Genomic DNA, 21,608 nt, shown 5'->3' with positions numbered 1-21,608 from the left:
TTCCAAAACAAATTTACAAAACGCAAAACACATTTATAAATCGTTTACACAACCAGGCCACCGTAATATTCCTCTATTCACTTGAGTAGAATATTTCAGTGTTCTGTTCTGTCCACCTGTGCGAAATATGTACATCAGTTATTACCACTGAAACTCAGGCTTCAGTAACTGCAGTATAACAATATAACAGTAGGGGGCAGAATCTTTAGTTGCTCGGCCTTTCGCCTCCCCAATGTTCGTTGAGTGATATGATTGGACAATAACGTGCACGCGTCATCCCTTTTGACCAATGGCATCCGAGAACCGAAGGTTCGTTTGTATTTGGTTGGAAGAGAGTCTCACGCACCATCGTTAACTGGTCGTGAACCATAATCAGAGATTAGTTTTTACAAGTATAGTTCGTCCACAAAACGTACCGTTACTCCACCTAAAACAGTATATCCCTACCTCGAAATAAATCACATTCACAACAGGAGTATGTTTTAATCGTCTCACTGTGAGCGGGTGAGTCTGCTTGGTTTAATTTCGCGTTGTTTTTGTACTAGTCGATTAGCGAGCTACATTAGCTTAGCATGAACAGACTGACGGAATGTAGCTATTCTGTGAAGTTTTGTGTGGATTCTGACACCGCCATTAGCTTCCAAGATCGGCAACGTCTCTGCTGTTCGCAGTGTGTGTTTCTCGCTTGAAACACACTTAAGCCAAAAGAAGGTCTCAACAGGGCGGTGGTGGCTTACTTTAGCTAACCTAGTTAGCTCTCGCAGACATGAATACTTTTGTGTTTTGAACTGTGAGTTGGCGCAGTCCCTCTTTTTAATTTTGTGTATTTTGTAGTTAGATATCCCATCCCCATCATCCTGAGCAGACATGGTAGAGCCATCAACACACAAGTTCGCATCTCTACATGAGGAGCTGTGCTTCTGGAAGGAGCAGGCAGAGAGACATCAGCAAAGGTAACAGTATAATAAGGGCAACACACTATTTATTAACCAGGTACATTTAATAAGTAAAGATTATTATATACACTCACCGGTCATATCTTTAAGTATTGTGTGTACCGAATGGAGTGGGCGTCTGCCTCTGTAGCCCCTCCGCGTCAGGGTGTTGTGGTTGTAGGGTTGGACAATAATTCACTAATAATATATAATAACAAACATAATATCAATATAACATAAACCTCTTGCAATTTAGTAAAGGTTCAATATACTTTGATATAAAGTAATCACTGGGTGCTTTACTATAGATGTGTTTCATATGTCGTTTTCTGTCTATATAAATGTTTAAAACCTATGTAATGGTTTCTTCAACTGAAGTCTAAGAGCAAAGCCCATTCTTTAATTTAACATTCATCATGATAATTATTGATACCAACTAGGGCTGCAGTGATTAATCAATGAATTGATTACTACATTAAACATACATCTTCTTTAAATTAAATATCTGGTTTGTTTGCTCCATATAACAAATAATTAATTAAAACTGAATCATTTTGGGTTGTGGACTACATTTGAGAACATCATCATTTCAAAGTGTGAGAAACATTGAACATTTTCTGATATTTTATGAACCAAACAAGTGCTCGATTAATCAAGAAAGCATTCAATTATGAAAATAATCCTTAGTTGCAGCCCTAATCCTGATAGGGTTTTGATCTAGATTGCCCAGCCCTATTTGGTTGCAACAAGTGGACATTTGAGTTGCTGTTGCTTTTCTTTCATCTTGACCATTCTCATGTGACATCTGGCATCAACAAACAAATTGATGCTCACTGGATAGTTTCTCCTGTTTGGAATATTCCTTATAAATGTAAAATATGGTTGTGTGTAGAAATAAGCTATTTCTAATACTCCATTCTGAAGTTCAGAGTCACTTAAATCACCATTTGTCTTCATTCTGATACGTCTATTTGAACCTCTGCAGGTCATCTTGACCATTTTTACTAAATGCAAGATGAAGCAGGCTGACTAGGCATTTGCATTAACAAGCATTTAAACAAGTGTACTGGTTAAAGTGGCTTGGGACTGAGTGTATGCATGTTATATACCACACAAAACATTTGTGACTAATCTGGTGGAGGTGCATGCTGTTTTATCCTCAGAGCTGACGAGGCACAGGAGGAGCTCCAGGAGTTTCAGCAGATGAGTCGAGACTATGAAGCAGAATTGGAAGCAGAGCTAAAACAGTGTGAGGGTCGAAATAAAGAGCTGCGTTTTGACAACAACCGGCTTCGCATGGAACTGGAAAACATAAAGGTATCGTAGCTCATTTATCTGTAGACCAACCTCAGGTGCTCCAATAACTGATGGCGAGAATGCTGCATCATTTCTCACACAAAGCAAACAAACTGAAAGACTTAAAGCTCCTAGCCACCACAAAATACAGCCTATCATTGTCATCACAAGGAAAATTGCTGCCTAGCTTTAATCAGCTGATTGCTATTTTGGAACTGTGTTCCATTGGGAAAGAGAACATTACTGTAAAATGAATGCAAGATTGTGCTGAAGGTTGCTGGGGACAAGGATGCAGATAAAACATTTTAGCCACAGCTCATGTTTCAAGAATGCAAAAAATCCTCATATGAAGATATGCCGGGAGCTGCACTGGCTATAATTTGACACAACACTCCAAACATGTCGGCGTCAAGATAATTTAATGCCTGCCTGTGTGTTACTGTATATGCAGGAAAAATTTGACACCCAGCATTCAGATGCTTTGCGGCACATCTCAACCTTGGAGGAGGATCTGTTAGAAACCACTGCAGTGAAAGACCACCTGCAGAAATACATTAGAGAGCTGGAGCAGTCCAATGACGACCTGGAGAGGACCAAAAGGTCAGTGTCTCTGACACACTCAGCACTCAGCATTCTAAGATTTACAATAAATCCAAAATTGATAACTTTTATCGACCCTTTCTTTCCCTCTTTGTTTTTGTTTCAGGGCTACCATCATGTCTCTGGAGGACTTTGAGCAGCGGATGAACCATGTTATTGAGAGGAATGCCTTTCTTGAAAGCGAGCTGGATGAGAAGGAGAACCTGCTAGAGTCTGTTCAGAGGCTCAAGGATGAGGCCAGAGGTATACAGTTCACAAAACCTTATTGCAGAGTTCACTTGGATATTTTTTTAATTGACTTACAGTACAAAAGACTTGAAAGGGGTCACCATATTTTAGATGGTTTGTTGTTGTATCCTAATTGTGCACTCGTCACAGTCTTTACTAGTCATTTGTACTATTGTAAATGGCTTTTCAGTTGACTGATGATTGGTGAAAGAGGCAGCCAGTAATGACTCATGATAGTCTCAACAAGGAAATGTTGATAGATGGACAATATCACAGGAAAATAGGAAAAGGAAAGCCAATTTTATCTAGGTAAGCAGGGAGTGAAATGTCTGTTTTTTTACTTGTATTTTTAAGGAGAATTATATTGGTTTTGCTTTATAATTCTTTATTTTTATTTTTTTGTTTATTTAGATTAGTCTCCATGTAAGAAGTCTGCCCTCTGTTGGCAGCTGGTCTTGTGGTGTGCTGAAGTGTAAACAATAGACTGGAGATTTTATTGAGATAGGTCTCTTGTTTTTGGTTTGCTGTTAAAAGGCACACGTTTAATTTTCTGTCAATGCAGACTTTAGTGCAGATTGAGCAACTTTCAAACATAAGCTCCATAAGCCTAAAGGCACATAAGTGATTAGTGTGCTTGCGTTTGTTCTCGGGCACTGGTGAAAAGCTGACTCACTGTCTGTTTCTCTGTTTGTGGCAGACCTCCGCCAGGAGCTGGCTGTGCGTCAGAAGGAAAGGCGTCCGTCCAGCAGCCTCGGCAAAGACCGAGACACAGACCGACCAGATCTGCCCTTGGCTGGTAATCCATCCTACCCTGTAACGCCCTCCAAACCTCTCAGCTCATTTGTCACGCCCCCTGCTTCCAGTATCCGACGAGGTGAATAGAAAGGTTTTATTAAATACTCTCAACTACTCTGTTAGGTAAATATAAACATAATTGTGTGATTATTGTTTCAAAAATGTTTTATTTCAGGTGATGGTCTAACGGGGACTCCTCTCACTACGTCTGCCAGAATATCTGCACTCAACATCGTAGGGGAGCTGCTGAGAAAAGTTGGAGTAAGAGATTTAATACAATAATTACATCTCAAAAAGCTTTTGTTTAACAGTATGATTACAGGTCGGGTTTTTGCATGTATAAGCTGAATGGCAATAATTATTTTTTTTCAGAATCTGGAGTCCAAATTGGCCTCCTGTCGAGACTTTGTATACGACACACCTGCCAGCAGACCGGCACTTCCAGCTGGTCCTGGGAGTCCTTCGGGTTTAGAAGCACTGCCTGAGGTCCCAGTTGCCAGCATGAGCCCCCCTCCTCAGTACGACAGGTGAGGGAGGAAAACCGAGATTTAAAGAATCCAACTTCTTACTCCCACTTAATTTCTGCCCTTATTTGCATGTAGAGTATTTCATTTTTCTCTCATTCTATTACTGGTGATGTTGAGGAAACATATTATTGTGGCTAATAAGTATTTTTGTCTTGCAGTTTAGTAAAGCGGTTGGAGTTTGGACCAGCTCTTCCAAGAGGGTCCTCCCAGGGTGCTCAATCTCCACAGGGAGGAGTCAAGATCCTGCTATGAAACGAGAAGAAGGCGAGCCGCCCTCCTCCTATTAGACCTTAATAACTCCTCCTCCTCCTCTTTAACAAATGACACCAGTGGGAATGTGAAGTGAGCTACTGCATCGTTCCTTGTTGCCACGTGCCTGCTGAACTCTTTGTACAGGAAAAGCCACTCTTCTCTTTCTCTCCATGCCCCACAAATAATCAATGCATGGACATCTGCTGCCTTGGGCTAGTATCACATCATATCTATCATTGGAAGCAGCGATGCAGCTTGTGTAAACATCAAGGAATGTAGAAACCGGCTGTTGATTCTTGAACTGCTTCGACTTCATCTCGGACACTGTCACGTGTAGCATCTGAGAAAAATCGTCGGTCACACCTGGTTAGCTTTCAGTGATGGGATCATCAATCACAACAAGGACGTTGTTGTTCCTGGAAAACACGTTTAGCGTGGCTGTTGCACTTGCCCGTTAACCAGTTAATGACTCCAAATTATTGCAGGTTAATTTAACAGCCTGAATTGATTGTGGTATGGAGACCAAAACTCCCTGTGTTCAAATGAGAAAATGCTTTTTTATAACCAAATCAAAGTTGTGAAATAGTTCCTTGTTTTAAAAACTTAAAGCTTTTATTTCAAATCCAGAAAGGTGTCAATCTACTTGTTACTCAAAGGCTGCTACTGGAGCAAGAGACTGTTATTTACTGGGGTTTTTTTTTTCCATTAAGTTTCTTGACTCAGTTCTCCACTGTTACAGAAAATCTAGTTGAGAACAAGTTGACAATGGACTAGTTGTTGCTACAGGTTTGAGGTGTTAGCCATGGCTGCCTTCTTTTATGTTGTTACCTCAGTTCAGATCACAGGCCTTGTTTCGCTTCAATGAAAATCAATGAAAACCAGAGACGAAAGCAACCATGTTTCTGAAAGTTTCTGGAAATGTTTCACTTTCATAGTTAAAAGCAATTTCACAAATTAGTTAGCCACTGCACGGGCTTGTTTACCTCTGCCAAGGAAGTTAGATTTTTGCTGACATTTTGTCTGTGAGCAGCATAACTCAAAACAGTTCAGATTTTTCATGAAATGTTGTGAGGATGTAGGTCTTACAGCCTAAGGACGAAGTTACAAGGATTCTTTTCAATCCATTGCATGAATTACTCCGGTAAGATGTTCGTGTTGTGCTGAAAGGAATCATGTATGAGTACTTAATAAAGGTCTGCGTCACTGCTTGGTTTGGTCGAAATGCAGATTTTTAGTCCGTCATCTCACTGTAGCTAAACTGATTGGAGGTCTGTGCTCTCCGAGTGCTTTCTCTAGTTGGACACATTTTTTGGGATGGTTCTTTTGTGTTGTGCGAGGTTTACGAAAATGCTTTTCTGCACCATAGATGAAACCCATCATGTCAGCAAGATCATGTTACTAATCATTTTAATTTGACATTTTGGTAGACTTTTGCTGACTTTCAGGCTTACGTGTACTACTGAATGTTTAGTAATAATTATCTCAGAGTGAGACCTCCTGTTTGCTATTGAGAGCGTAATAGTTGGAGTAGGGGAAAAACTACAAAGCAATAATAGATTTTGAACAGGTCAAAGATGAGCACAGTACATCTTATATTTGTGAAGGTATATAGAGTCTATATTGAGGAACTTTTCCCGCCATTTAGAATGAGATGTTATGGGGAAGTAGTGTGAAACATTGTATTTTAACATCTGTGTTTTTCCCCCCGAGATGTTTCTGGTTGAGCTGTAATTCTCACTACTGTCGTCCAGCTGCAGATATTACAGTACATATCTAAATATTACATTTACTCCACAGTCATCTCTGCATAATGCACTGTATCCTATGTGTAGGAATGAACCTGATACAAATGAGAAAGGCAGTGTTTGCAACCGTTTCCTGAACATACAACTAACTGTGAATGTAATCTCTGACCACTGTGTACTGTGCACTGAGTACTGTGTGTGTGTGTGTGTGTGTGTAAGTTTACAGCACCTCTGCAACTGCTTCTTCTTCTGTATTCGGACTTGACTGTATGAGCCTGAGGTACCGAAACCCAGCTTTAATCCTGATGGTTTGCAGTTTTTCTACATAACTGAGCAGGAGAGGAAAAAAAAAAATGTTCCGTTGTGAGGATACAGTTTGACCTTTGCGACAGAAACAATAAAAGTGGAAAATCAAGAGCGTTTCTTTTTTACTTTTTTTTTAATGTCTTTATTTCTTGTGCAGGTGGTTCAAAAATTAATACATATGAATTGTGTCATGTAAACATCAGTTGATTACATATAACGTCAGAGAGAGTTTAGGGTGATAACGAAGGGGCTTTTTGAACACGTATAATAAATCTGGACAAAGGTAAATAAAGATTTGAGCGCTCCTAAGTAACTCCTAATACTGACACCTGGCTCATGATTTTATAGTAGACATTCTGCTATTTGTGAACTAAATTATCTAAACATATCTGGTCACAGGAAAGGTGCACATAGTAATAAAAATTGGCGACTTTTATAAAATGTTTTAATGGCTATATAATCTGTTCCTTGGGGTATAAGTGACAGCACCGATCTAAGGCGGACTGGATATAGAAGTTATAAGTCTATAAATCCGCTTCACAGGCGCTCTGAAACACTAACAGCAGTCACAGGCAACAAGACAACAGTCGTTGGTCATAGTTAACACATCTGTAGATTTACATCATCTTTCTCATATGCCTTGCATTAAAATCTAAGGTCACTCGTCGTGGAGACCTGAGGTTTTGCCGGCAGCTTTGCGTGGTAATTAGAGGCACCTTTTTTTTTGTGTACAAAACCTTGCATAAGAAAAGTATCAGTCATTCAGTGCAGTACAACACAGTGTCAAATAAAAAATAAAAATAAAGGGAACCGCAAATCACACATCACCGCAGCCTCCAAAAGCAACTGCCATCGCTGATACTGAAGTCCTGATTGGTTTGTTAAAGAAAAGGTGCTTAAAAAACATAGAAGACAGATCAGTACAATTCTGGAAAAACAACAGGAAAAATATATATTTTTTGACGTGATATCGAAGAAGAACTAGATAGAATATCAGACCTTTGAAGTAATTCTTAGTTTTTTTAAGTGGCAGACTTCATTTTGGTGATTGTTTTGTCCCTTACTCCATAGACTTTGTTCCATTGAAGTCACTCTGAGAGTCGGCCTCCTCCTCTGAGGCGTCCTCCACCACCCTCCGGCCTCCACCCATACGCCTGGGAGCGCTGCCAAAGGATGGCTCGTTTCCACGCCTACAACACCACACACACACACACACAGACGCAAAAGCACACATGCAAACATGTTGTCACAGTGAGAGGGGAGCTGAAATACACAAGTTTTTTGTTGTTGTTGTTGATGACAAAACCAGTTTTGTGTTGCACTCAAAGGGAGCATTGATGAAATAGAGAATGTACAGGCTGTGCTTTGGTTACGGGCTAAGCGCGCTGGTTATCTTTGGAACTCATTCAACTCCTGCCTCAGGAAAATGAGTTTGGTTTATGGCATTTTAAACCAAGCACTGAGAAAAATGTGGCCACCAAGAAACAAGATTTAATGGAAACCAAATGTGTAAATAGACTTGGCACTGAAAATTATCTCAAAAGATAATCTCTGGTAGCTGAGGATGAGCCATATTTCTCTCAGTTGGGCTCGATGGCAGAAATGAGAGCATTAAAAGTGTGCACTGGCAAATGAAAAAGTTATGTAAGCTATTATGGAAATGGTGATGGGGTCACATTTGGGTGCAGCGGTACCTGCTGTGTTACTCCTTGGGTTCAGGGTTGCCTCTGGAATAGAGATGGACATGATTGTTTTTTGCTTGTGCTTAATGAGGCTAAAAAAATACTTTACATCCATGGTTCTCAAACGGTAGTACACAGAGCTTCCTCTGGTGGCACTTGGAGGAAATACTGTTCTAATGTATAAACCAGGGTATGCGATCAGAGCGGAGCTGAGGAATTTTGACCGGAGTGCATAAAAAATGTAATGAATAACAAAAAAATAAAAATAATAATTATTAGAGTAACCTTATCTCTTGCCAACATCCTAATCTAACTTCACTGTACCAGTGTGTGAAGTATATGTGAGGAAGAGGAGGATGATGAGGGAGCAAATGATCTTATTGAGAATAAATCTGCCTCCTGTGAAAAGTCCGTAGCTGATTTTGCTTGCTTACTAAATTATTATGTTTTCCTTTTGTGGCATGTACTTTGCAGTCTTGTCCATCAAGCCTTGCAGCCTTGATGGACAGAAAGTCACACGGGAAGAAGACAAACTCCTTGGTGCTCTGTGCTACCTGAGTTTGCTCTTGAGAGAGTTGACCTCGCGGCTCATGGCGTCGTTTGCCTCTGTGGCTTCGTCCAGCTCACGCTGCAGCTTCCTGCGCGCAGCTGTAGCGCGCTGAGACTCCTCCTCGGACTCCTCCAGCTGCCTCTTCAGCTGTTTCATGCGAGTGTTTGACTTTTCCGCCTGGTGAACAAATGGGTGGAAATATCAAGGCTTACTTGTCTCTCACGCCACCGAAACCATGCCAATGAACTGACCGGGCACACGTAATGAATGGTGTTATGGTTCAAGCTGATTGTAGCGACCTTCATTTATTCCAAACTTACAGAGTGAAGGCTATGGTGTCACTAATCCAGTGCAGGTATGCATGACAATCCAGGTATGATTTACATGTAGTTTTGTTTTCCATATCAACCAAACACTATAAATCCATGCTGTCTCTGTAGCTCTGGGAAAAAAAAAAATATTTCCCTTTCCTGGTGCAACACACGTCATCAGACTTCATCTGTGCTGGACTAGTACCAGTTGCCTTTTTAACAACCAAACTAAACAACTAAATATACACTCACAGTCATATAATCAAACAACAAAGCTACTTCTACAGTGACCGTACCTGGTCTTTGTACTGCTCTGCCTGTTTTCTCTCGTCCTCCACCTGAATCACCAGGTCCTTCATCTTCTTATCCTTCTGGCGCAAACTCTTGGCAGTGACCTGTTTATCCCTGAGAAAAGACAGAAGCAACCATGGTGAGCGTTATTAAAAAATATTATGGTGAACATTTTTTGAAATAAAACCGTAATAAAGGAGCACAAATATTGTATTTTATTTTATAGTTTATAATTGTTAAAGTTGTGCAGTTTTTTTACAATGGCAGCCATCTTGTGCCTCCAATATGCTACAACAGCCTAAATGAACAGTGTGCATTTCATGTTCTGAAGTGGAAGCTTGTTTTGTGAATGAAGAACTCTTACACACTGGGCCTTTAACTGATCCTTGAATACATTTCAAGTTTGGAGGAGATACATTATCTGACTGGTTTCCCTGTTTCCAACCTGTTCTCCTGCTCCAGCTGCTCCTCCAGTTGTGCCACTTTAGCCTCCAAGGCAGTGATGGAGGATTTGAACTTGGATTTGACCTGGTTCTCCATCTCCTGGAGCTTGGCCTTCAGTTCCTTGTTCTGGCGCTCCATCTGCTGCCGAGCGCTGTCGTTCTTCTGGGAGGTGCTACGCTCCGTCTGCAGCTCGTTGGTCAGCTGATCCACCTGTGGATGGGGATATATGCTGTTAGCATCATAGTGAGAAGGCAGTGAAGGAGGCAGGGGTGGATGGAGGGAGGGAGGGAGGGATGTGGCTGCAGCAGTCTGGTCACCTGCTGTGAGCTCTTCCTCAGCCTGTCGTTGAGGATCTCCATGTTGCTCTGCTCCTCCTCCAGCTCCTCCTCCAGCTGGGAGATCTTTGCTTCCAGACGGCGCTTCTCGTCTGCCAAGGCTGACCTAAACACAGCAGCCACGGTTCAAATCATGCCTGCATAAGTACACGCAAAGGCAAAAAGAAAGGACTTGCCACCCACTTTCCAGAGGAGTTGCTGGCCAGCTCATCAGACAGCTCATCTCTTTCAGCTTCAGCCTGCTTCCTCGCCCTCTCTGCCGCAGCCAGGTCCTTCAGACAAATTCATCTCATCACAAATCTGCTCTCCAACACGTTTCTGCCTTGTGAGGAGTCAAAAAGTGTTACCTCATGTAGCTGCATCAGCTCAGCCTCGAGACTCTTGGCCTTCTTCTCGCTCTCCTTTGCAGTCACCAGCACCTCCTCCCGGGCAGCACGTGCATCCTCCAGCTCCCTCTGGAAGTCCTTCATCTGGCCCTGGAAGAGAAGCAGAAAAAGAGTCAGAAAAGTAAAATATGACTGTACAGTTCCAGATAAACCATTTCCTTCAATCTCACCTGTAACTTGCGGAGCTGCTTGATGGCCTCATCCCGTCCTTTATTGGCCGACTCGATATGTCCCTCCAGATCTTTAATGTCTGTCTCCAGCTTCTTCTTGGCTGCTGCTGCAAGTGTCCTCTGTTTACGTTCATCCTCCAGTTCTGTCTCCAACTCACGAACCTGTGGTCAGTGAGGATCATCACTTTACCATAATGATATTCTGTGAGAGTAGGTCATATCACATCCATCAGGCTGGGATATTTTTATTCATCTTTACCTGCTTGACAAGCTGCCTCTTCTTCTCTTCTCCCATCTCGTCGCGCCCCTGGAGGTCTCTCTCAAACTGGGCCTTCAGCGCCTGCATGTTGACCTCCAAACGGAGCTTGGCATCTTCAGCTGCTTGCAGCTCGTCCTCCAGCTCCTCCAGTTGAGTCTTCATCTCCTCCACCTGGGCCTCCAGGCCACGCTTGGACTTCTCCAGTTCGTGGACCTGCCATCAAAGATTCTTCTTTAAATTAACTGGAATTAAACGATGTGTCTCTCGGCGGAATCCTGTGCTAACAGTCTGAAGTGTGACTTCTTCTGCACTTACACTTTTCCCCACATCATCCTTGGAGCTGATCAGGTCCTCCATCTCCACCCTCAGGGCCTTGTTGGCTCTCTCCAGCTCCTCTCTGCCATCCTGGGCCTCTTCCAGAGCTCTCGCTAATGACAGGGCTTTGGTCTCCTTCTCTCTGGCCTCAGCTTCAGCTCTATCTCTCTCATCTGCATATTTGCTGGAGATACTCTTCTCCTCAGCCAGCATCTGGAGAGCAAATAACCATTTTTATTTAAGTTTGATTATATAATCACATTTGTAATCTATATTAATAGCCTTTCCCGTTATAAGTCAATGTATTTTGGTCTCAAGTTCACGCTATGGCAATTTATCTGACCTGGTCAAACTTCTTCTGCTTCTTCTCCAGATTTGACACGATCTGTCTCTGGTTGTCCAGGTCCATCAGCGTGTCCTCCAGCTCTTGCTGCAGACGGTTTTTGGTCTTCTCCATCTTGTCGTACGCTGAGGCCTTCTCCTCAAACTGAGTGTTGGCTGCCTCCAAATCTCTCTGCAGACGTTTCTTGCCCTCTTCGAGCAGCTCAATGTTCCCTGTCATTTCGTCCATCTTCTTCTTGGCATCTGATAACTGTAGGCAGTGAGGTTACTGGTTACTTGGCAGCAAATCTGATGCACCTTTCCAACTGTTCACACTTTAAGGTCAAGAGTTTTGTCTCAAAACTTCCCTTCTGCCTAAATAAGTTGTTAAGTAATGGCTCCTTGTTTCACTGCTGACCTGGACGTTGAGTGTTGACACAACCCTCTCCACATTCCTCTTGGCCTCCACCTCCTCTTCAAGCTGCTCCTGCAAACTGTTTTTGTCGTCTTCAGCTTGTCGGAGCTTTGTGGAGAGCTGCAGCTTCTGACGTGTCTCCTCAGCCAGCAGCTCCTGTAGCATCACACCAGGTCAGTGTTTACATTTAAACTTATTGACAGCAAAGATATTTAATGAGGATTCATACCTGTAAACTCACACTTACCTGTGTGTCTTGGAGATGGGAGGTTACGCTTGCGATATCTTTGCTCAGTTTGATGTTCTTGCCTTCTGCTTCATTCAGTAGGTTTGTCACGCTGTCCAGTTCAATCTGTAGCAAGAAGGACATGACGTTTCTGGACATTTATATTGAGCACACACATGGATGCCTATGTTTATTTCTTGTAAAAACACACAAGTGAATTTTATGCTGTCTTTGCACTGTGAGAAAATATTTACAGTGATCTTGGAGCAGCGCTCTCCCAGCTCAGCCTTCTGCTTCTCGCTGTCGTTGAAGCGTGACTGCAGATCTGTCACTTGACCTTCCAACTTCCTCCTCTTGTTCTCCCCATCCTGTTTGGCCTGGGACAGTGAGCGCACCTCCATCGTCAATTCTGACATCTCCTTCTCCAGACCTTGTTTGGCCTTCTCCAGGGTTGACTTCACCTGAGCAGAGGAGATACAGTGGCAGTGTAAATTAAATTACACAGAAAAAGGAAACTGAAACACACAATCAACCTAAACAAATAAGCTAATTGGCTCCTTGGTTCTTATGTATTAGATAAAGCAGGCCTACTCGTTTGGACTGCTCCAGCTGCTCTGTGAGTTCCTCGACTGCCTGGGTGTGTTTCTGTCTCATTTCGTGGACCTGGGCTTCATGGGTTCGGTTCTCATCCTCAATGGCTCTCTTCAGCAGGGTCACCTCCTGTTCACGTTTGGCTCTGCAGAACAGATTTATGCGAGAAATACACTGATAAAACCACTCCTTGCATATTACTTTATCTTTGTATTAACTTCTAAGTATTGTATGATTAACCTTAGTTCTTGCTGAGTGGCAGTAGTGTCCAAGGTGTCCTCCAGCTCAGACTTGAGGGCCTCCAGCTCCTCTCCAAGATCCCGTTTGATCTTCTCTGCCTTGTTTCTGGCCGCCCGCTCAGAGTCAAGGTCCTCTTGCAGGTCAGAGATGTGTCCTTCCAGTTCCCTGATCTTCTTCAGAGCGTTGTTCTTCTGGGCTGTCTCATCTTCTAACCTGAAAAGAAAAATTTAGAATTTAGTAGTATAAATAACTGAAGTCACAAACAGAACTACAAAGTTGCTGTTTTGTACTATGTCTTCACAGACACAGCTGTTTTGAGGATTAGATCTGTAAGTGGGTATTGTTTTTGTAATTCTACCTGGCCAAAGCATTCTGTAACTCCTCCTCCTTCTTGGCGAGCTGAGCTTTGAGGTCAGCAATCTGAGCCTGGAGGTCAGCTATCTGCTCTTGCATGTCGTTCGATTCCGCCTCCAACTTCCGCTTGGCCTTGTCCAGCTCCTGGCGGCTCTTTTCTTCTTTCTTTAAACGGACTATTATAATGAAAGAAGGATAACAGTCGGCATAAGCCTACATTATGTTTGATAGTATGAGCACAGCTCTGCTTGTCGCAGTATGTGTTTGGCAATGTTTAATACTTGAGCGTGTATAAAGGTCACTTACCCTCTAATTCAGAGATCATGGACTCATGTTTGTTTTTCAGTTTGGTGAGGTTCTTTGATTTTTCCTCCTCCTCGGCCAGATTGGCACTGAAATCTGCAATTCTCTCCTCCATCAGCTTCCGTTCCTGCAAAACGCCAGAAAGTAGGTCATCTGTTTATCACCTTTATAGTCTTTTGACACAGAAATCTCTTACTATGTAAATAATCTTTTCTTTGATTCATTGTCGATATTGAGGTATTACTGTTTCTAAGTTATTTGTTTCTAATTCATTCACTGCATGCTCATGTATTATGTGTTCAGAAAGACAATAAAGGACCCTTTGAACCTTTGAATCAGCATTGTTTTTTCAGTATTTACCTTCAGCAGCTTGTTGTTGTGGTCCTCCATCACCAGGACGTCATCCTCCAGCTTTTTGATCTTTGACTCGCAGGTCACCTTCTCCAGCTGCAGCTTTTGACGGGCGTCTTCCTCCTCTTCCAAATGTTCCTCCAATTCCTACAGGAAGAGAACTTGTGCTCGGTCACTGTAGTTACATCAGGTTATCAGAGTATGTATAACATATACATGTGAAAATAGATAAGGAGAATTAAGAATAAAACAAAGGACAGACCTGCATCTGCTGTTGCATTTTCTTCTTGTCCACCAGCAGTGACTGGGAACGTTCTTCTTCTTCATCAAGCCTCGCCTCCATCTCATGAAGGATCTCTTCCAACTCCTGTTTCTTAGCAGCAAGACGAACTCTCATCTCCTCTGCTTCAGCGTACAGCTCTGTTTCCGCCTGCAGCTGTTCCTGCAGCGCATTCCTCTCCTCCAACACCTGGAGCACACAGGCATGAAAAGAATTGCTTCAGTTTTGTTATCAGTGGATTCAACACACAGCCCCTCACCTCACTCTTCCAGTGATGCAGTGAAAGCAAAAATGTGAAGATTTCATTCTTTACCGTTGTGTGTTTCAAGGAGATCTCCTTCAGCTCAGATTCAACCTTTATAGCGACTTCTTTGGCTCTCTGCAACTCCACCTCCTTCAGACTCATCTCCTCCTCCTGTCGGGTCACTTGCAGTAAAGGCTTGACCTGTGTTTTAGGAGAATATTCAACATCATGTCAAGGCAAATGTATGTATTGCTTGTACGTTGTATTGTGATAATGTTGAATTAGCAGCGGACCTTTGTGAAGAGCCTCCACCACTGCCAGTTCCTGAGTTTGAGGTAGGCGGCGCAGTTCCTCTGGATCACTTTCATGGCTGTGAGCTGCTGCTGCCTCTTGGCGAATGCCCTTTAAAAAGACAACAATATAAGCAATCACACGTAATATAATGGAAAAAAAACCTTCCTTTACACTTATTATAGTGGAATTGTGAGCTGTATAATGCATCACAGTGTGAGTGAGGAAGCTTATTCATACTTTCTGGCCAGGAAGCCTCTAGCCTGGGCCTGGAAAGCAATGATGATCACAGTGATCTTCAAATCTCTCTCCTCCTCCAACTGGGCCAACACTCCAGTACGGAAGAAGATCTTACTCTGTCCGATCCTGTACAGGTTGGGGTCCAGGTCCAGATGTTTGATCTAAACAGGAGACAGGAGTTTCATGGGTAAGATGAGACTCAGAACTTAATATGTGTACATACAGGCTCAACAAAGTCTAATGTAAATTTACCATGATGCAGCAGGCTTGTTTACCATCCATGAAACCTTTGGGAATAGCACTAGCAGCCAAGATCTCATAACTGTGAGGAGAAAGAAAAATGTCTTACATGTTGAGAAAGCTTTATTGCAATGTTATGAACCAGATTTAAAAAATAAAAAATATGATGGATGTCTAAGAGCTTGGTGAGTCATCAGATCCCACCCACCGCTGTCGGAACTCCTGGAAAACGATTCGGTTAGGAAATCCTTGTCGGCAGATCCTGATTCCCTCCAACACACCGTTACACCTCAGCTGCTCCAGGACCAGATTGGCATCCAGCTTTCCTGACTGAGAAGAACATGATTTTTATTGCACCAGGATTCACATATAACTGCCTCCAAATGCCTCCAATCCAAGTAAAAAGAAAAAGATTAAAATTGCTGGATTGTTCTTAAATCCTCCGTAGCAAACACTGAGTTTTTATATGCGTATTCAATTTAAGTTTACAGGATATGGAGAGAGTGGTCAACGGTCTGGCTCAGAGACCATTCATAAAACTTCAACATTCAGCCCGGCTAGCTCAGTCGGTAGAGCATGAGACTCTTAATCTCAGGGTCGTGGGTTCGAGCCCCACGTTGGGCGTGGCCTCTTTTAAAAGTAATGAACTGTGGCAGCCAAGAAGAAAGGAAATTGGGTTTGTGACTTAATGAACTGCTGAAATCCCCCATTGACAATATAAACCAATATAACCCCAAGTTGCTCCTAACAGCTGTGCGAGCAGCGTGTAAATTGACAAAGCTGTTGTGTCAGCTTTGAGCCAAGACTAGAAAAGTGCTATATAAATACAGACCATTGTCCATTTATATTAGGCACTAGTGTTGATGGCACTTTTCTTTACCCTCTTCTCGTGGTTAGGGATGATGCATCTGACAAAGTTGGGCTGGGTGTTGTGCAGCGTTGTCATGAGTTTGGCCAGAGACTCCTTGTAGAGCTGTCCCACTGTGCGGAACATTCCCTTCTTGGTCTTTGAGCCGCTCGGCATAGAGGTGTCGGACATCTTGGCTATTGTGTCAAGACCGACCACTCTGTCCGCTGAAACGTACAAAAGACATGTTTAAGGAAATCTCTCTCACTAATCTGATTACACACTAACACTATTGCTTCAGTTTTAAATGAGTTCAAAATTGCATAGACATTCATTAATTCATTCATTCTACCACGTTATGCTCTTAAGGGTTGCAATGGGAACAGGTCAGAAGAACAACCATTCACTCCTAAGAAACATTCAAACCTAAGGTTAATTTAGAATCTTCCAATTAACCTAATCCCTAGTCTGCATTAACCATTTATTTAGAAAAATAAATCCAGGCCACTGTAGGTGAGCTATATTTGACCAAACCAAAAGTCAAACATCTCACCATCTTTCCAGAGGTCTTGGACAAACTGACTGGAGGAGTTGTTGAGCAGTGATGTGACATTGTCATTCAAAGGATCCATATTCTTCGTCAACCAGGAAGTGGCATTATAATCCACCTACAGAAGACATCAGGGTTATAAGATTTGAAATAATATGTTTTGTACATTTTTACATTTACATTTACTGTTGTCACATGAAGTCTCTTTCATTTGTGTAGCCCAACATCACAAACACAGTTTGCCTCGAAGGGCTTCACAGTCTGTACAGCAACACGCTCTATCTTTAGACTCTTTTAGATCTTTAGAGAAGACACACGTCACTTTGGTAGTACAGTTTTTGACTTTGTCTTTACGGCAGTTTAAGTGGACTCTAGAAATCACTTCAGAAATGTAACTACTTCTTATAATTATATGAAGAATACTGATTTTCAAAGCAATTCTCCATATTCTCATGGAATGCACATTTGTTTCTATTGAAACTGACGGTGTCATTCTATCTTTTAACTGATCCTTTAATACGATGAAAATAAATACAAACATAAATGTTCGTAATACGTCAGCAATCCACACAGCAATACTGTGTTTATTCATGTCACAGAAATGACGAGTCAACACAAGAATAAGGGACTTTATACTCACTTTTCCAGCATAATGCAAAACAGAAAACTCTGTCTTGTCTTTGAGCTGTTTAGGTTTGGCAAATTTGATATGGTTCCCTTGTGTATTCATGAGTTTCTCCACAAAGGAGATGTCTGTGGCTTTGGGGAACCAGCACTCTTCATCCAGCAGGGCCAGGATGCCAGGGGGGTTATTCTACAACAGAAAACAACAACCATTATTAATAAAAACACATCATACTACTAACGCATCATTTGCTTAGATATATAAATGAAGCAGACTTTCTCCAAAGGCCACTCACTGGTCTCTCGATGAGCTCAATGCAAGGCTGCAGGTCAAGGCCAAAGTCAATGAAGTGCCACTCGATGCCCTCCCTCTGATACTCCTCCTGCTCCAGGATGAACATGGTGTGGTTGAAGAGCTGCTGTAGCTTCTCATTGGTGTAGTTGATGCACAGCTGCTCAAATGAGTTATCCTGCAACAACAACAACAAAAAAGAGCTTAAGGCACATACAGTAAGCTAATATGAACACTTTTTTGTGTGTTTTTTTTTCGTGTCATCTTGTCATTTGATAATTAACAAGACTTTACCTCAAAGATCTCAAAGCCGGCAATGTCGAGGATTCCCAGAAAGGAGGCTCCTTGGCGCTTGGTTTTATCCAGGGCCTTGTTGACTCGGGATAGAATCCAGCGAAACAGCCGTTCAAACACAGCCTTAGCCAGAGCTTCAATAGCAAAGTCAGCCTGACAAATTCATACACACACAGACACAAAGAAACCTGATTGATGAGCGACCAGAGAGTTTGTGAAGTGTTCATGATTAAGTAAAGAAGTAAGGTAAGTATTTCTGCCAAGCTTGATTATAAGCAGAATTGGTTTCTTTGGTTTCATGGTTCACAATCCACTAACTGTATAATAATACCTGTTCTTTGGTCTGAGCCTTCTGCACCACCTCTCGGCCCACTTTGATTCGAGGTGTGAGTATGGCACGGGTAAAGTCTGTCACGTTGATGCCCTGCAGATGACACACCTTCTGAGCCGCTGGAGAGACGACAAGAAAGAAATGTGTTAGCACGAAAATTATATGTTATCTCTTTCTAATATAGGCGAGGTAAAGGTGTCCAACCAGTGTTGTCTGGCATAGTGGCCTGCTCCTGGTTCCTCTCTTTCTTGAACTCAATGTTTCCAAGCTGCATCACCGTGGAGCAAACTTTGAGGATATCTGAAACAGAGAGGTTTGACAGTTCAGAGCGACAGGAGTTTCTGACCCAATTCCACCCCACAAGCACAGATAAGACCAGATGTATCAGTGGTACCGATTCTCTCCTCGTCACTGAAGCCCATGATCGTCATGGCCTCCATGGTCTCTTCATACATCTCGTCATCTTGCTGGCCAGTGATCTGGACATGACCCGCACTCAGGAAGCGATAATTACTGAATGGCTCCAGGAGAAGCTCCTCTGAGAATAAAACACAGAGTTACACAGTTTATGTGGCTGTGGTGATATTCACTGTACAGTTGTTAGTTCTCCTGCAGTAACTCTTCATAATACTACAAAGTTAATGGAAGCTGTGCATTCACCTCGCAGTTTGTCTTGGGCTCCAGCAATCATGTAGTAGAAGATGTGAAAAGCTCTCTCTGTCTTTGCCTGTCTGATACAGCGAGACTTCTCCAGCAGATCTGAGAACAGTCAGCTGTTAAAGAATACAAACTGTGTGCTTTTGGAGTCGTGCTAAATAAACCACTGTTCAGAAAACAAACATGGTAATTAAATTACCTATCAAAACATACATTTATCTATCAGCTGTATTAAAACATCGCAACTGCTTTTACTGTTGTGGCAGATACATGCATTTCTTTCTTTTTTATTAATATACAAAAAACCAAACAGACCTACAAAATGAGTTTAAAATCACACTACTGATGGGATAAAGATGGGTCTCAGATATTCATTGTGTTTTAATGTTAGGGTTGATGTATTCCCTTGGTAAGACGATTTCTGCAATAGTAAAATGTAATATTAATGGGCCACTGATGCAGCAACAACCACTAAATTTTAAGATATAACAAACACCAGATGAGTTAAGATGTGGCACTAAATCAGAGCTTCAATGTTTGTTTTTTTAATAGTAATGTTAAAAAAACGGTTGTTTTTTTCAGAGTCAGAAATAAATCAACATGTCAAAAACCACAAAATAAATGAAAGGATACATGTCTCAATATTGGCTCCAACAATGTAGCCAGTCACATCAAAGTTAATACGAATGAATTTTCCCTGTCAGAAGGATGAAGAATGATGTTACAGGGTGGAGGGGATACATGCACATATCAACAAAAACTGGAGAAAAGTTGACAGATATGCACGACCTGTGAGAAATCATAACATACCAGAAACCATGACAACCAAAACACATACAGATGGCAAACTCACAAATCTAGAGGAGTTGTCATTTTTGATGGTCTTGGCATTTCCGAAGGCTTCCAGGATGGGGTTGGCCTGCAGGAGCTGTTTCTCCAGCTCCCCCTAGTGATAAAAGCAACAATACACACAAACATTACTTTTATTGGTTTCTGGAGGTGGGGTGCAGTGGATGGTGTTTGGTGAGTTAAAGTGGACAGGATTAAGGGAAATTTTACCAGAATACCATCTCCAAAGACCAAATAAATGATAAAAAATAACAAGATAAGGGACCTAATTAGCTCTATGGAAATCAATTATTAAATGTATACTCAGCTGCAACAGTATAATATAGTCTCTACACATTTACTTTTTACTTTTTGAGTTGCTTCATTAAATTCTAAAGCACAGACCCCGTTACCTTAAGACTTTTCGACCCTTTTGTGAGACATTGTTCAACAGAGGAGAAGCTGCAGAACAGAACTGACGATTCCACACGACGCATCAAAGTAACGTTGTCGTAACAAAACCTCTGAATAATGATGACATAGTCTTTTGGACTTCACAATCAAGCTTGTGGAGATGTGATTTGCTTCCTGCATGACTGCAGAGCCTGTAAAGCAGTGGGTCGAGCGGGGCGACGGTCAGTAACTGAGGCAGACAGTCCGTCGCTTAGCGTTGAGCTAATCCACCTGATCAAAGGGGTTTGTGTCAGCCTGGCAACAAGGTCAGGTGCTGCTGCAGACCTCTACCTTACCTCCTCTCTAACTTTAAAAACACTCCCTGCAGCTATCACTGTAAACGAGCTAAAGCCATGAGGGGAGGCCAAGTGCAACTCAATGTTAAAGCTGAGATTTAATGAGATCAAAGATGAGGCAGAAATAAGCCCTGGAGCTCAGCTTATTTCTTTTTTTTGGTTAGTAACCATTGTGTGAAATTGACACATATTTACACAAATTGTTCCGCTTTATCATATCACATCATACCATATTGTGACTTAATTTGGCACTGTGAGAAGACAACAATGAAGAAAGGTAATAGGTCTTTTGAAAGACATGTCAAACAAATTGGATTGTACTGTTCAACACATTTAAAATGTCTTTTGTTATGCTGTTATGTTTGAAGTATGACTATTGTATATTTTATCCGGAACAGGTATCTCCCTTGGCCTCTCATTTTACCTACACAATTTGTCAAAAATGTTTAGGGTTTTAGTTTTTTCAAAGATTATGGTGAAATTAGAAAGATACAGACCAGATGACGAGGTGCAGTTCAGGGTTGGCAAAGCAGAGAGAGGGTTGTCCTTTTGTTATTTAAGTCACTGGAAAAAGAAAGGAAAGAACAGAGACAGACAAATAGAGCACTAAAGAAAGAAAAAAAGCAACAGCAAGAGGAGCGACTGGTTTCTTTGAGATTCTGTTTTCAAAGTCAAAGCAGTGCCTGAGGAGGAGAGAGAACGTAAGAGCAGAGGAAAGAGATCAAGCCAGTGCTATTTTTGTTCAGGCGAGGTCACTGGGAACCTTGAGGTCATTTAGAGGACAGGGTAAAGTTAAAAAAAAACATTAAATTTGATCCAAAAGAAAGTGTCTCTTTAACCTAGTACCTACAGTATATCAACATCAGACCAACACCACAAACCATCTAGTCAAGAGTCATCCATACTCAGACAG

The 21,608-nt window shown here is 42.0% G+C and overlaps 2 protein-coding genes and 1 non-coding gene across 6 annotated transcripts in view; 2 read left to right on the top strand and 1 right to left on the bottom strand.

Moving 5' to 3' along the window:
• The first annotated feature begins 312 nt into the window (after positions 1 to 312).
• LOC122771269 (nuclear distribution protein nudE homolog 1-B-like) lies at positions 313 to 7,489 on the top strand. Of its 2 annotated transcripts, none has more exons than XM_044028737.1 (9): positions 313 to 504; positions 839 to 953; positions 2,099 to 2,252; positions 2,683 to 2,831; positions 2,938 to 3,074; positions 3,757 to 3,933; positions 4,030 to 4,115; positions 4,227 to 4,381; positions 4,540 to 7,489. In XM_044028737.1, exons 2-9 carry the CDS (start codon positions 868 to 870, stop codon positions 4,631 to 4,633), a joined length of 1,038 nt encoding a protein of 345 aa, XP_043884672.1. In that variant the 5' UTR covers positions 313 to 504; positions 839 to 867; the 3' UTR covers positions 4,634 to 7,489. The 2 variants fall into 2 exon arrangements, with proteins under 2 accessions (XP_043884672.1, XP_043884671.1); XM_044028736.1 differs by having other exon boundaries at positions 314 to 504; positions 835 to 953.
• A 224-nt stretch (positions 7,490 to 7,713) lies between these two features.
• The window catches only part of myh11a (myosin, heavy chain 11a, smooth muscle), a 29,117-nt gene continuing 15,222 nt past the window's right edge, over positions 7,714 to 21,608 (bottom strand). For 2 of the 3 annotated variants that reach the window (XM_044028729.1, XM_044028731.1), the window contains 36 exons: positions 19,972 to 20,064; positions 19,752 to 19,815; positions 19,122 to 19,220; positions 18,856 to 18,999; positions 18,666 to 18,761; positions 18,462 to 18,580; positions 18,131 to 18,283; positions 17,841 to 18,014; positions 17,561 to 17,734; positions 16,924 to 17,038; positions 16,404 to 16,597; positions 15,732 to 15,853; positions 15,536 to 15,605; positions 15,284 to 15,444; positions 15,046 to 15,154; positions 14,822 to 14,953; positions 14,491 to 14,697; positions 14,238 to 14,375; positions 13,881 to 14,004; positions 13,579 to 13,750; positions 13,221 to 13,433; positions 12,981 to 13,125; positions 12,644 to 12,850; positions 12,411 to 12,515; positions 12,167 to 12,319; positions 11,771 to 12,019; positions 11,428 to 11,640; positions 11,113 to 11,325; positions 10,854 to 11,015; positions 10,645 to 10,773; positions 10,481 to 10,569; positions 10,280 to 10,403; positions 9,964 to 10,172; positions 9,524 to 9,632; positions 8,921 to 9,093; positions 7,736 to 7,874 (listed from right to left, as the gene is read on the bottom strand). In XM_044028729.1, coding sequence (XP_043884664.1) covers positions 7,745 to 7,874; positions 8,921 to 9,093; positions 9,524 to 9,632; positions 9,964 to 10,172; positions 10,280 to 10,403; positions 10,481 to 10,569; positions 10,645 to 10,773; positions 10,854 to 11,015; positions 11,113 to 11,325; positions 11,428 to 11,640; positions 11,771 to 12,019; positions 12,167 to 12,319; positions 12,411 to 12,515; positions 12,644 to 12,850; positions 12,981 to 13,125; positions 13,221 to 13,433; positions 13,579 to 13,750; positions 13,881 to 14,004; positions 14,238 to 14,375; positions 14,491 to 14,697; positions 14,822 to 14,953; positions 15,046 to 15,154; positions 15,284 to 15,444; positions 15,536 to 15,605; positions 15,732 to 15,853; positions 16,404 to 16,597; positions 16,924 to 17,038; positions 17,561 to 17,734; positions 17,841 to 18,014; positions 18,131 to 18,283; positions 18,462 to 18,580; positions 18,666 to 18,761; positions 18,856 to 18,999; positions 19,122 to 19,220; positions 19,752 to 19,815; positions 19,972 to 20,064 — 5,283 coding nt within the window. In that variant the 3' untranslated portion in view covers positions 7,736 to 7,744. Of the gene's footprint in view, positions 7,875 to 8,378; positions 8,412 to 8,920; positions 9,094 to 9,523; positions 9,633 to 9,963; positions 10,173 to 10,279; positions 10,404 to 10,480; positions 10,570 to 10,644; positions 10,774 to 10,853; positions 11,016 to 11,112; positions 11,326 to 11,427; positions 11,641 to 11,770; positions 12,020 to 12,166; positions 12,320 to 12,410; positions 12,516 to 12,643; positions 12,851 to 12,980; positions 13,126 to 13,220; positions 13,434 to 13,578; positions 13,751 to 13,880; positions 14,005 to 14,237; positions 14,376 to 14,490; positions 14,698 to 14,821; positions 14,954 to 15,045; positions 15,155 to 15,283; positions 15,445 to 15,535; positions 15,606 to 15,731; positions 15,854 to 16,403; positions 16,598 to 16,923; positions 17,039 to 17,560; positions 17,735 to 17,840; positions 18,015 to 18,130; positions 18,284 to 18,461; positions 18,581 to 18,665; positions 18,762 to 18,855; positions 19,000 to 19,121; positions 19,221 to 19,751; positions 19,816 to 19,971; positions 20,065 to 21,608 lie in introns of all 3 variants that reach the window. The other variant, XM_044028732.1, reaches the window with a different exon arrangement.
• trnak-cuu lies at positions 16,075 to 16,147 on the top strand. The gene has a single exon. It is a non-coding gene; the product is annotated as a tRNA-Lys (tRNA).

The sequence above is a fragment of the Solea senegalensis genome, linkage group LG6 (assembly GCF_019176455.1).
Source record: "Solea senegalensis isolate Sse05_10M linkage group LG6, IFAPA_SoseM_1, whole genome shotgun sequence".
In the NCBI taxonomy this organism is placed as follows: Eukaryota; Metazoa; Chordata; class Actinopteri; order Pleuronectiformes; family Soleidae; genus Solea; species Solea senegalensis.
The sequence above is the reverse complement of the archived record's forward strand: the minus strand, read 5'-3'. Positions and strand labels throughout refer to the sequence as shown.

Bases quoted from the DNA above. Each gene is read 5' to 3' on its own strand.
- LOC122771269 (XM_044028737.1), top strand. From the start codon at position 868: ATGGTAGAGCCATCAACACACAAGTTCGCATCTCTACATGAGGAGCTG. The intron at 2,253-2,682 runs GTATCGTAGCTC...CTGTATATGCAG, and splicing joins TGGAACTGGAAAACATAAAG to GAAAAATTTGACACCCAGCA. The intron at 3,075-3,756 runs GTATACAGTTCA...TGTTTGTGGCAG, and splicing joins GCTCAAGGATGAGGCCAGAG to ACCTCCGCCAGGAGCTGGCT.